The sequence below is a fragment of the Halichoerus grypus genome, chromosome 12, assembly GCF_964656455.1.
Source record: "Halichoerus grypus chromosome 12, mHalGry1.hap1.1, whole genome shotgun sequence".
In the NCBI taxonomy this organism is placed as follows: domain Eukaryota; kingdom Metazoa; phylum Chordata; class Mammalia; order Carnivora; family Phocidae; genus Halichoerus; species Halichoerus grypus.
This window is the reverse complement of record NC_135723.1, coordinates 52,391,405-52,406,099: the sequence shown is the minus strand read 5'-3', so window position 1 is coordinate 52,406,099 and position 14,695 is coordinate 52,391,405. Positions and strand designations below refer to the sequence as shown.

At 40.6% G+C, this 14,695-nt stretch overlaps 1 protein-coding gene across 1 annotated transcript in view; it reads left to right on the top strand.

Annotated features, from left to right (window-relative positions):
- The first annotated feature begins 10,648 nt into the window (after nucleotides 1-10,648).
- The window catches only part of POLR1F (RNA polymerase I subunit F), a 29,576-nt gene continuing 25,529 nt past the window's right edge, over nucleotides 10,649-14,695 (top strand). The window contains exon 1 of the mRNA XM_036113168.2: nucleotides 10,649-10,945. Coding sequence (XP_035969061.2) covers nucleotides 10,692-10,945 — 254 coding nt within the window. The 5' untranslated portion in view covers nucleotides 10,649-10,691. The remainder of the gene's footprint in view (nucleotides 10,946-14,695) is intronic.

Genomic DNA, 14,695 nt, shown 5'->3' with positions numbered 1-14,695 from the left:
ACTCCCCTCATTAATATCTAAAATATCTTTTGAGATTTGGACTTCTGTGTCTTTTCTATCTTCTAATTATATCAATATTTTTACATCGATCTCTGAGAAAAAAAATTAAGTTTAATTTTAAAAGGATCTAGGTCTTCTAAAATAAAACAAATTGCTGGAAAGAATTTTGTTTCCAAGTCATAATAGAGTAAGTAGTGGTTATATTAGCCTATTGCTATCTGTCAGCAAAAAGGATGGCAGTGAAGCAGGTGAAAACCATTTATCAAGTGTTATTATAATGTGCATCATCTATAAATGTGAATATTCCTCTAGCATATTAATATAATTTATTTAATATGAATGTGGATAATGTGGTAAGACATTATTAATATTTCACCTGAAAGGTAAGGTCATTCCTTGCTGTACCCATGAATCTTAGAGCCATTCAATCAAATCATGCAACTTATATATCCTCAAGTCCATAAAACCACAACTCCATCCTATAGGAACCACTGTCCTTTATTTGTTCTGCTTCTTCTGATTTCAGATCCAAATTTCTGGTTCTGAGGCAGTGCTTTGATTTCAGTTTCTGGTTCCTGCATTTGAACCTGAGACTTTATCTCTGCAGTTGTCAAGTTTTGATCGCTACAGACACTCACCTCGCGCTAGGCACTCGGATTTGTTTAACAGGGCTCCTCACCCCTGAATCAGCTGGTGAAATCCAGCCTTGGTCACGGAGCGGGCAGCAGCTAGTGACAAAAGCAGCTTCAACAAAAATGTCAGTCACCAGCAAACAGGCATGTGCTCCAGCTGGAAACGGGGATGCAGAAGGATCCCAGGCAACTAAAGAGAAAAAAGGAGCTCTCCATACCTTGAATGTAAAGCGGTTGGAAAATCTATGAGGTCACTGGAGACAGGCAGGGAGCTGTAAGCGAGAAACTGAGGCAAGATTATTTTTTTCCCTGGGTTTCATCGGGGGGATTGAATCAGTAAGCTGTAGAGAAAACTAATTTTGTCATGAACAAAATTTTGTCTTTATCAGATAAGTTCTTTTCTTGTAGTATCTGTCTTTTTCTTCTTTTAAATCTCTAGCTTAGCCTACTCATCTGTGCCAAGAACATTGGAGGAAGAGGTTTTATTCAAGGGAGCTGACACTGTGTCACTCTAAAGCTGATATGTGCATGACAGCAGAAATCACAAGAGACGTCAGGGGAAGCTTTCATTAGGCATTGGTCCTTCTCAACTAGGAATACTCCTTTCAGTGTGACTCTTGGAGGTCTAGATTTTTATTTTATTGAGAAATTGTGTCTTTTATGTAGTATCTTCTCTTGTAAAGTTCTGCTCGCTGTTGCATTCTTTCACAACTGGGAAAGTCCCCTTTGCCACTGGATAAGGATGAATTCATTATTGTAATAATTTCCAAAGCATAGAGGTATTAAGAGCCCCCTGTGGCCATGAAAGGGAGTCTAGGATATGATCCATTAATATGCATTTTGTTTAATGACTTGAGAGTAAATTGTGTATCAAAATGTACCATGTCTAAATTTCGTTTTTATCTAATTTCCACCCTCAAACTTTCCATATCACATTCTTTGGAATATATTTAGTGTCAAGGATCTGTGAATTCACACCCACACAAACTCTGCAGCTAGCAGGTGGTTTATTAAATTACAGCTTTAAGGTAATAGTCAAAGAAAAAAAAAAAAAGAAATGGTTTTCTATTTTTGTTCTGCAGTGAGCTAAAGGCAGATGGAAGTAAATGAGAATGTCCATAGGTATTCTTGCAAGCACCATGGTTAATTTTACCGGCTAGATTCCTTGGATTTGAAAACCTTTCAAAAGATGTTGAAACTTTGCTGCAGTAAAGTCTAGCTGGGGGGTGCCTGGGTGGCTCAGTCAGTTAAGCGGCTGCCTTCAGCTCAAGTCATGATCCCAGGGTCCTCTGATCGAGCCCTGCATCGGGCTCCTTGCTCAGCAGAGAGCCTGCTTCTCCTTCTCCCTCTGCCTGCAGCTCCTCGTGCTTGTGCTCGCTCTCTCACTCTCTCTCTCTATGTGCCAAATAAATAAATAAAATCTTTAAAAAAGAGAGAGAGAGTCTAGTTGGGAAGGAATTAGGGCCTTAGAAGAAATACCAACCCTAGTTTTCATAAAAGGACAGTAAATTCTATAAAGATGATATCATAGCTTCAGAAAGTAGCCCCACCCCCATCTTATACCTCCTTTACTCCTTCCCAACAATGGTAGTTCTCAAGACTACACACATACACACACATACACACTATTTTACTATTTTTTCTTTCTTTTTAAAAAAATTTTAATTCCAGTACAGTTAACATTCAGTGTTATATTATTTCCAGGTATACAACATAGTGATTCAGCAATTCCATACATCACAGACATCACCCAGTGCTCACCATCACAAGCGCACTCCTTAACCCCCATCACCTATTTCCCCCACCCCCCCCACCACCTCCCATCTGGTAACCGTCAGTTTGTTCTCTATAGTTAAGAGTCTGTTTCTTGTTTTCTCTCTCTTTCTCTCTCTCACCCTCTCTCTTTCTCCCTTGCTCATTTGTTTTGTTTCTTAAATTCCACATACGAGTGAAATTATATGGTATTTGTCTTTCTCTGATTGACCTATTTCACTAATTGTGCTACTGGATATTTACTCCCAAAATACAAAAACACTAATTCAAAGAGATACATGCACTCCTATGTTTATAGCAGTATTATTTACAATAGCCAAATTATGGAAGTAACCCAAGTGTCCATCAATAAATGAATAAAGAAGATGTGGTATGTGTGTGTGCGTGAGTATGTATGTATATATATATAAAGCATAAAGATTAAGGTGTTTGAACTATTATTGTATCTGGTTACCACAAAAGTGAAAAAGATACAAATAATTCCAATGTAGAGAGTGAGAATATAATGATTGTTTATATGTTTTTGCTCTTGTTATTTCCCTCATAAGTACCTAATGTGATTTACAAATAATGCATTTATTAGCACTGTAAAAACTATTTATACATTATGAACAAGAAGAAAGGGTGCCTCTAGACTGAAGAAGTTGAATAAACACTGCCTCTTCGTGGGAACCAGTAGTTTATATGTTCTTTGAGAAATTCTGAACTAATACAAACATTAATAAAAAAATTTTCAGGTAGGAAGGTAATTGAGGCAAAGCAGTGTTTAAGATAAAATGATCACAGTGATAAACAATTTTTGCACACCTTCTCTTATTTACAAATGAAAATGTGGCCTGGGTGTTATTTGTTGTTAATTTAAATTGTTGTGCCTCTTATTTCAGCAACAGAATTGCAGGAGGGTTTAAGGATGCCTGAGAGAGAATGGAATATGCGTACGTGTTAATACAAATAAGAATAATACCCATTTTATAGGGAATTGCTTTCCTTCCTTTCTGAAGATTGTTCTATACTCCTTAGAAATAATCATATTTTGACTTAATTTTAATTTGTTAGTTTAGTTAAGTTCCTGTGTACAATTTACCATAATGTTATCCCTTTCAGTACCATCTAGAAGGGTATATAAACTGAAATTTTTCATTCATTTTAAGAAATGTGTGGAAATTAAGCACTGGCATTCCACCTCTCCAAGTCTATGTAAATTGTGTACTATTTTATGTTCCTTATTTTGCAAACTTTACTGTGTGAACACTAAGTCACATGAAAGAAATAATCAACTAGATTATTAATTATTACTGCATTTATGTCAGTTATACCTGAATAAAAATGATTAGTTCAGAACCTCTCTCCTGTATATCAAGTTTCTTTCAACGCACTGGTTCTCAAATTTCTCAGGTTTACAATCACCTGGAGGGTTTGGGAAACAGATTACTGAGCTCCATCTCCAGAGTTCAGATTCAGTAAGCCTAGGGTGGGGCCTGAGAATTTGCATTTCTAACCACATTTCAGGTGATGCGAATGATACCCAGGGACCTGACTTTAAGGACTACTGTAACCAAATCCAACTCCGTCTTCCTGATGGACGCACAGTAAAGCCAGTCACTGAGACATCAGGTATGTAGCAAGGAAAGGGTCTACTTGAGAGGCAGCCAAACCAGGAGACCGAAGGACAAGTCTCAAATCCACTTCCCTGAAGGAGGAGAGAACAAGTTTTTTATAATAATGGGGGTTGAGATTACATACATATTGATGAAAAGGGCAGGAAAACTGATGACTATTCATGAAGAAAGATGGAGCATGTGCATTGAGCAAAAGTATATGTAACAAACATCCCACGTTCACTTTGGGGTGGAGACTTTACACCAGCAAGGCAAAATTTAGCCCCTGATATCAGAAAGTTATCTTAGGACAAGGAGAAGGGACTGGGGCATGCTCTGAGAGCCAGTATAAAATGGATGGGGTCTTGGGCTCCTTATCTCAGGTAAGGAATGCAGGGTCTTGCTTGTTCATAGGCTAGAGCCCTATCAGTTGACCTGGAGTCCAGGCTTCTGCAGGGACAGTTAATGAGTTTGTTAGTGGGGTCTGAAAAGACACATTAGCTTATTAGAGGGAAACAGTTCTCTGAAAAACAAGCTTTCAACTGCTAGTTTCAACCTCATTAATCCTATGGGGCAGAGTTTTACTACCAATAAAACATAACCTTATTAAAGCGGCTGGGTTTTAACTTACAGACAGATACATCTGATTGACTTCATTTCTATGGATTTTTAGCAACAGCTATAGTTTGCAAAATGTAACATCTAGTATATTCAATAAAATATATTGTACTCTACTATTGTTTTTCCTCAGTGTAGGCATGGTGCACATCTGTTAGTTCAGCAAACTAATAGGCAAGTAGGAAGGACTTTCAGAGTTAAAAATTGATGCCAGGTACTTTTTTGAAGAATTGTAGGTTAAAAACCAACCATCAATAAACAGGTGCTTTGATTCTTGCCATTCCTGCAGTATTTGGGGCTAAAACAAAACTTGAGAAATTTAAAGCTCACAGTTGCCATCTGTTGACATATTTGTGAATTACATGTAGTCGGCATCAACCAATAGCAGGTTGATACATTAGTATCCTGTTCAGGATTTTTTGTTTCATTTCCAAAACTCATCAGGCAAACTTTTTTTTTTTTTTTTTTAAGATTTATTTATTTATTTGAGAGAGAGAGTACATGAGAGGGGGGAGGGTTAGAGGGAGAAGCAGGCTCCTCGCTGAGCAGGGAGCCCGATGCAGGACTCGATCCAGGGACTCCAGGATCATGACCTGAGCCGAAGGCAGTCGCTTAACCAACTGAGCCACCCAGGCGCCCCTCATCAGGCAAACTTTAAACATGCATTTCCTGCCCCCTCCAAAAAACTTTTCACAAACTAAACATTTATTTCAAACAATTAGTTTGTACTGAAGATATTTTAATTATTCCTACTGACAAAAGAAATTGCAGGGGCTTGTGGGTGGCTCAGTGGGTTAAGCATCAGACTCTTGATTCTGGCTCAGGTTATGATCTCAAGGCCAAGTATCAGATTCTTCATTTTGGTTCAGGTCATGATCTCAGAGTCGTGATATCAAGCCCTGCATAGGGCTCTGCACTCATTGGGAGTCTGCTTGAGATTCTGTCTCTCTCCCTCTACCCCTCCCCCCACTAACCTGTTCTCTGTCTCTAAAATAAATAAATAAATAAATCTTCAAACAAACAAACACAATTGCAAATTTGTATCTCAGTAAACATAATTCATATCTAGAGTGAATTTTATCAATAAAATATTTTAAGAGGATACTATATTGAAATCTTTGTTTTAAGCTGAATCAAATGTTTATGTATATGAATTGCTTGTAAGGGTAGTACATTGAAGAGGAGCTGAAATTAATCATGTTAATAACAGCAAAACAAAACAAAAACTTCATTCCCAGAGATGGGGCCAAGTTATTCTCCCGTTTTTATTCATACTTTTATATGAATGTTCCTCTTAGGTCCAGGACTCTGCTTTGCCCTTCATTCAAGGAAGTTATAAGTTCCTGCTCCCAAGTTCAGCTTTACAGCCCTCATCAGGCTAAACCAGGCATATTATAACTGATGTGTTGATCATGGTCTCCAAAAAGGATATATTATTGAGCACTTACTATAGGCCAGTCACTGTGCTTAGTACGACACTGCCATTATCTCATTTACTCCATACAGATTCTCCATATCATTATACTTCTACACTACAGATTAGGAAGTTGAGGTTTAAAAAGACTAGGCAAGTTCTGCAGGGTTACAGAGCCAAGACTGACACCCAGATTACCAGACTCCAGCACCTGGCTCCTACCAGCCATGCCATATTGTGAATTGCTTTCTGCAAGACTCCCAGCCCTGCCACTTTAGCTTAAGCTGGTACTGCTTTGACATCTTTCCAAGCCTGTTAAAAAGGTAGTACTTACCAGTTTGATCTGATTCCCACTTTACCAGTTGTTTTTTAGGCAAAGGCTAATTAAAATAAGCACCCATTTTCTGAACTCTTAAAATTTCTTCCTTTATAATCTTTGGCCACATGCATAGGAAAAGTGAGGATTTTTAGTGAGTCAGAGCATGAGCTCTGGAATGAATCATGACTGGGTTAAATTCCTTGATTAGCAGCTGTGTATCCTTGGAAAACTCATTCATTTGCTCACTCAGGAAATATGTGCTAGGCACTAGATTTGCAGCTTTTTACAATACAGATAGGATTACTACCTTCATGGGGCCAATATTTTAAAATCTTCCCTAGATTATAGTTTCCTCATCTGTAAAAATATTTAATAATTGTAGTAAGTGTGTAAAGATTCTGTGTTGGTGATTTGTAGAAAGCACTTACCACAGTGCCAGGCAGGTTTGTCATAAAGTTTAGCTATGATGATGATGATCATGGTGGTGGTTGTGATACTGATGAAATCACTCATTCTATCAATTTGATAAAATCAATGACGAAGGGTGATGGAACTCTTCTTGTCGAGACTGTTATTACGCTCCTGTTGGCAGGGGCACTTTTAGGGACTTCCAGTGCACGTCTGGTATAGGATAGAAGTAGACCCCGATCCTTTCTTAGGCAAAGGACAAAGTACTTGAGATCATAAGCATTTCATGCCTTGGATTGTACTGTCTATGTTCCAGAGTCTAGGCAAGAGGTTTTCTCTCACACTCTCACTCAGAAACATGCACAGCTGCCAGGAAAGCAGACCTACTCTAGCCTGCTGGAGGATGAGACCATGGAGCCGCCCACACCTGACTACAGATGCTTGAGCGAGTCCAGCTGAGCCCAGGCCAAATTCGTACTCACAGAATTACGGACTGAATTAGTGATTGCTATGTAAGCCACCAAATTTGAGGATGGTTTGTTATGCAGCAAAAGCCAATTGATACAATGGCATTTTTACCTGCACTACTGCCCTTTATATAAAACTATTTTGTGTAAACCTTTATCCATCAAACTTTCGAATTCCATTTTTTTCAGTAAGTCTATTCTAATAATTTCAGATTTTTTTTTCTTTAAAAAGAAAGAACTTGCCTAATAATGCTACACACCTAGTAAGTGGCAGAACCAGGATTCAGACTCACACAATGTAACTTTAGCACCCAGGCTCCTCACCTTGTGCTATGTTAAACTGTCTAAGAATTGAGAATATCTTGTAACGACCCAAATCATCAACAATAAGAATCCTTTCCCTCATTAAGTTTCTACTTTCTAAAAATATAAAACAATGCACACTCATTACAATAACATGAAAATTCACACAATTTTAAAAAGCCATTAACTCACCCTCAAGAGATAACTGATATTAACACATAGTATTTATACATCCAGATTCTCTTCTAATCATATAAATGTGCATGTTTTCCATAAAAATCAGAGTATGTGGCACAAGTTACTTTGTAACTTATTTCAGCAGCCTACCAATTAGTGCACACTTCTATTGCTCCAGGGATTCACTGATTGCGAGGAATAGACACACTAACATAATATAATGTGTATGTGTGCGGGGGGGGGGGGGGGGGGGTCGATGGTAAAAAAAAAAAAAAATCCAGAGAGTTGCAGGGACAATTTTGTTTCTTTTGGGGGTGGGGGGTGTGAGCGGACATGGAGACTAAGTCACGTCCAACCTTGTCTCTTCTCCTTGTAGAAAAGGGGTTTTCTTAGCACATGCTTGACTTTGACTTGACAGGGCTTTTCATGAGACAGAGACCAGCAATGCCTGACTTCCTGTGCCACTTTGATCAAATTTTATACAAAAAGAAAATAGTACAGTCCAACTATAGGCACTTGATCAAATAAACTTTGAATTTGTGTGGGGTGGAAGGTAGGTGGGAGGAATCTCACTGTACTTGTCTTCTTCTCTGGGTAATAGGTGAAACAGGTTAATTTGGTAAAGTAACTCCATAATGGTGAATATTTGCACGTAGGCTAAATCACCTTTTCTCTCTTCCAAACCATGCAGATTGTGGATAGCAGCTAACAATCAAGCCAGAACTTTAAAAAACTAAAAAGTAAAAAACAATTTTCAAAACCAAATAAGCAAATCTCTTATGAGCACACAAAGGGTTATAAAACTACCCCATATTTAAAATTTGTGAAAAATCATTTCTGGGGTAGTTGATTTTAGATAAGTTTTGTTTTGACTCAACTGTCCTGATGTCCAGCTTGTTTTTACTAATTCCTTTGGACAAATTGTTTTCATTCAATTCACCTGCAGAGAATCTACACGCATCTTGACTGCGGGGAAAAGTTTTGATTTAACTGGTCTGGGGATGCTGTTAAGGCATCAGATTTTATTTTATTTTATTTTATTTTTTGGTTGTTTATTTTTTATTATTATGTTCAATTAGCTAGCATATAGTACATCATAAGTTTTTGATGCATCCATTAGTTGCATATAGCACCCAGTGTTCATCACCACAGGTAAGGCGTCAGAATTTAAAGCTCCTCAGGTGATTTTTATGTGTAGCCAAAGCTGAGAACACTAAACAAAGGGGTCCTGCATAGGGCTCTTGCAGAACTTTCCAATCAAATCCAGGTAAAGGCTATTACATTTCCTATTCATGGGCTTATATTTATCACTGGGCTTTGGGAACAGTTTCATCCCATTAACATCTCATGCTGATTTTGAAATCAAAGAATACTAGAGAAAGTGTTTTTCACTTATCTTATTTGAACTTCCTACCATTTCTATAGGGAGCAGGGTAGGTACATTATTATTATACCTATTTTACAGGCAGAAAAATTAATTGAGAGAGGTTTACAGCTTTTTTGCAATACCTAGGAGAGGTGGAGAGGTGTTAGAAGTCACAATACTAACTGCTATGCATTTCTCTTGGCACTTACACAGTGTAGTCCTGTTGTATATTTATGTTTAGATCCTATTTCCTCATTAGACTTTGAGCTCTTTATTGCCTGTTAATTCTTTCATTCATTCACTCATTTCCTATGCATTGGCTGTTTTGTTTTCTTTTGTTTTGAGTCATTGAGGATTGCAGTGGTGAAAAAGACAGTTATCATGGTTCCTGCCTTAGTGAGCTTGGAGTCTATGAAGGAACAGGCGGACCAATAGGCAACTGACATAAAATTAACATAAAAACAAGTGCTTGATGGGGGTAATTTACGAAAGTGGGGAAACTAATCCCCCATCTTGAATTAGATGGGGGCGGGGAAGAGGGATAGGGTGGTAGTAAACTGCAGAGGAAGAGAATGCAAAAATCTAAGCTAAAATTTAACACATGAGTACAGTTTTCCCATTTGAGAGAAGTCGCTATATTCCCAGGTAGCAGGAACTGATGAAAAAGAGAGGGAGCAAGGTGAACGTGAATCAGTGAGCACGGGTGACTAACATAATGTAAAGCGGGGAGGGTGATAAATGAAACTGCTGGGCTGGCAGCAGACTTTAATATGGTCTTGGGAGTAACTTAAGATCCATATTAAGGAGTCTGTGCTATCCTGAGAAAACTGGGGTTCCTATGTGGACAAGTCATGGTTATATTTGTGTTTCGCAGAAGATGCTCCCGAGTGTCCTCTTGACCATAGGGTTAAGCTTCCACAGGCACTTCTGTACTTTTGGATGCGAGGACAGACAGACGTATCTGAATAGACTGGTATTTCCGCTTTGGACCCCGCAAGCCTTGGGGCTGATTTGATATTTGAGGATACAAGAGAGGCTCCAAGGATAACAGCTGAACTGAGCCATTTGGGAAGTGGTGGTAAGATTTCCTGAATGAGTTGTTACAGAATGAGTAGAGAATCCAGACGGGAGAGATGATGGGTTTATTTTAGGATGTGTTGCATTTGAGGCATCTGGGCTGCTTTTTAGGATTGGATTCCCTGCAGAAAATATATTCCCTAAAATTTTAAAGTTTGTTATTGTATTTTCCACACTTGTAAAATTTACCAGGCCACCTTACTACTGGAAATTATCAAAGTGTAAACTCCATTAAACCTACATACTAAACCCAAAGAGGACCTTAGCGAAAGTAAAGGCTTGCCCGCCCAGGCGAGAGGAAGCGGTGCTGGTCCTCCTTCGAGCATGCTCAATACGTAAGCACAGGCTCCTCGCTCCGCCAGTCGTCCCGAGTGCGAAGAAGTTGCTGCCCTCTGCTGGTCACAAGTGCGTAATGCAACTCAAGAAGAGAAATTTCCTAGGGGCGTGCCAGCTGGTGGATGACGTAGAAACCCGGCGTCCTGAGATAGCCGGTTATGCCTGCGTCAGCTGTGCGCGCCGCGGGAAACCTGACAAGCCGCATGGCTGCGGGTTGCTCAGAGGCTCCGCCGCCAAAGGCGGCCTCTGAGGGGCCGGTTGTGGGACAGGCCGGCGTCTTGCCCTGCCTGGAGCTGCCGACTTACGCTGCCGCTTGTGCGCTCGTGAATAGCCGCTACTCTTGCCTGGTGGCAGGCCCGCACCGAAGACACATCGCCCTGTCGCCGCGCTACCTTAACCGGAAACGCACCGGTATCCGGGAACAGCTAGATGCGGAGCTCCTACGCTATTCCGAGAGGTACCAGTCTCTTAGTCTTTTCCCCCGCCGACCGGACAACGCCATAACGTAGCCTGCCTTCTTTTAGGCACAGGAGAGGGCGGCGGTAGAACGTGCTGATGGCGTAACAGAAAAAGGGGTGAATGGGAAAGAACGCGCCGGCCACCTGGAGCTTAGGCTCGAGGCGTTCTGGAGTCTTCCTCCGGCCCCAGAGGCCCGTATCTCCCTAGTCGGGATCTGTACAGGTCCATTTTGTAGGCAAGAAGGGAAACGTAAAGGTGATGTGAATTGTGTCGGTGGAGCGGGTGGAGAAGCTTGTTCTAGAACTGGCGTGTAGGGGTAAGAAGGGGTCTAGAGACCCGGTAGGCCCAGTTCTGTGTGTGAACATTGGAAGTTTCGAATGCAGTACTTAAGTAGATTCTCTCTCAGAATGAGAGAGAAATTTTGCACATAAAGCAATACAGTCGTTTATTTGTAAACCATGAAAGACAGTTTCTGTTGTTTATTTTGGCTCTGGTACTTTCGCTGGGTTCTTTTGTCTTGGACCTGATCATAGATGAGGAAAGTACAATTTTATTTTGTTTTGTTTTTAAGAACAGTTTAATTAGTCTAACTGGCCTATTGTCGGGTTTGAGGGTGAAAAACTTTGTGGTCCATTTAAATTAATATATTCAGAAAAAACTTGGAATTACAAAAGTGGAGGGTCAGAGGGAGGGAGGGGAGGGAGCGTGTGTACTTTAACACTGCAGTAGACTGCTTTGCCTCAAAAGCAAGGGTTCTAAAACTAGGATGAGTGGAATCCTTAGGGATTCCTTATTGCTCTTCAGGAATTTCATGACCTCCCCTCCCCTCTGGGAAATTTGCAGTCCGTTTTCTTGGGCAAACTATCCAAAGTGTTCACTTACTCGAGGGATCCTGAACAGGTTAAGAATCCAGCAAATCTAGAATGTACAGCTTACTCCGAGCGCCAGCACACTTGTGTGCCTATTCTGTATACTAGGGATTTAGGATTAAAAAAACAACAACAAAGAAAAAACATGATCCCTGTTCCAAGAAACTGTAAGCTCTAATAAAGATAGAAATGTAAGCCAGATAAATCCAGTGAAGTGTTAAAATTTGACAGAAATCTAAATCCTTAAGAGGAAGAGTAGTGAATGTGATATTAGGACCTTTGAGGAACAACTTAATAGGAAAAGGGTTCTTTGAGATGGTAGTATTCAAGGCAAAAAAAAGTGGCATACACAAATGGATGGCATATATAAAATAGACTGCTTTGGTCAGAGAATTGTAAGTACTGTGTAACTGGAGTAAGGTGCATGTTTAGGGGAAAGACATTGCCTGCAGTTGGAGAGGAGGACAAAGACAGCGGGGGGGGGGGGGGGACAACTCAGATGGACAGTTTTCTCTTTCCTTCCTGTCTGCTAGGTTTGTTTTTGTTTTCCTTTTTCTGTTTGCTTAAGCAGGCTTAGCACTTCATCCTCTCGGTGCCCTCCAACTCTGAAATTTGGTGCGCCCTGGAGAGAGTAGTACATATCAGATCTCTGGGACAGTCGGGTATTCAGTTTAAGAAGCCACGCTTGGTAGCATTAGCTGCTGGCTTAAGGAGAGTGAGACTGGAGACATGGAGACCAATTAAGGGATTGTTACAGTTGTGCAAGAGAACATGACTAGAGAGTATGGATTTGAGAGATGTAAGGATATAAAAATGGTCATAAAGTCTGGGAAGAGGTAGTGTGTCATGTATTTTACCACTTTCTGGAACCAATCAGTGCCTCCACTTGACAGGCTAGGGGGAAGCCTCTCCAGTCAGTGCCATTACACCAGAGATAGAAGGAACTGACTGATAATTTCTGTAACTGAATGGGACAGTGTGGTCATGTGGAGCAGGTTGCACTATGAACAGATGAGGATTGCCCACTTACACCCTCCCGTCCTCCAACCCCCATTACCACACTGGAGCACCCCAATACCCCAGTGTGGTAAAGACTGACTTATTCAGTGCAAGTAAAGCAGCACACATCGAGCTATGCATTTCTAATTAGGGACCGCTCATTGAACATATCAAGATTTGTAATGTCATTCAACCATTTATCATGTATAGGTAGGTTTACGGACTTTGGGGCCATCCTGTAGAATCAGGAGGACTTGCTTCACTTTAAGAAATGAGAAAAAGGGAGTGTTGGGAGGTGGAAGAGGGACAATAAAGTATCCCCCAAACTGAGAAGGCACTTTGAGATTGGAAAATGAAGCAGGTGACTCCATACAGTTCACACAGAGTTTTATTCTAGGTAATTTACTGACGGGGGAATTGGGCAGGTGATCATCCAGGCAGCCGCACAGCTATTCTCCACAGTGTCTGGACCTGGGTCACATTTATAGAGTGCGAAGGGATGTGCAGAGGGCATTGTGGTGAGGTCAGAGGTCTAACACTTAACAGACTTTGTGGCGCCACATGTGCTCAGGAAGAGAGGGGAGGAAAGTATGTTACCCCTACTAGTTATCTAAATAACTTCAAGGAAGATCAGAATGAGCCTTCCCATATTCTGGTCAGGACACATTAACCTCCAGGGGACCTGGAACCCGTAGCCCTGAGGGAGGTCATCACTCGGACATGAACAAGATGGAGGGCCAAACATGGGGCCGGTATTTCAGCATTCATGCATTTTACCCCCAACATCTTTATGGCCCGTACAGTGTGTACGGCATGTACATCAAAGCAATTGTGAATTTCAGCATAAGTGGTGGCCCCCAACAGGGAGACGCTTCCTGAGGCAAGAAGGAGGGACATCAGCAGTGTGAGGCTGGGGCAATAAGACAAATGTTTGAGAGTCAATAGACATGGCAGATATTCATTTGGCAACAAAACAGTAGCGGTTTGGTCCCCATACCACCATGGCTTTTCATCATTCCTCATTCTTGAGTGACAGGAATGACTCCAGCCACTTCCTGCTGAAAAGGTGGGATTGATGAGGATTTTGAGGAATGAAATTCCCTTGTGTCCAATTGCAGATAACCCTTAATATTAAGTTGAGCCCCCATCCTTCATAGAGGCATTTTTTTGGAACTCTAATGTATAGTCTTAGCATCTTATTCCACATTTCCTAACGAGGTAAATCAGGTGAGTTCAGTTAAACAGTTGTCTCATTTTAGGAGTTGGTCCTGCAGGTGAGCTTTCAAAGTCAGGCGTGTAAGTGTGTAAGTAGGTAGAAATCCAGATATTTGAGGAAACCAGAATAATTCAGGATCCAGCCCAGTGTTAAAGGTAAACAATAAACATTTGAGGACAATTAATCAGAACTAGAATCTAACCCCCATAAAGATACATTATTGAGACCTAATTTTTTCTCTCCAAAAATCACCCTCATTTCCATCAGCAATAGCCAAATTAAAACTAATTTGTTTGTAAAACAAGTCCATTTTTAACAAATTTGGCCTAAATATTTACGTAAGTACAAGAATAGTGACTGGCTGCATATGTTCTTTCAGATCTGCTTTGCTGGAACTTTTCATAAGGAATTAGCCATTCAAGGCTAAGAGCCAAGCCAAGTACTTGCCAACACTTTCAGTACCTTTAAGGATCTGATTATTTCCTCGCTTCTTGGGGTCCCCCAAATATCCTGATGTTCCTGAGCCTGTCAGTAGGTGACCTTCCTTGTTTACCTGGTAAGGCTCTTGGGAACTCTGTAAGCAAAGTACCAGCTATGCCAGTTATTCCAGGGGGCTTCACTGGCTTCATAAAATCAACCTTAGTTCCTTAAAACTGTCTGGTCA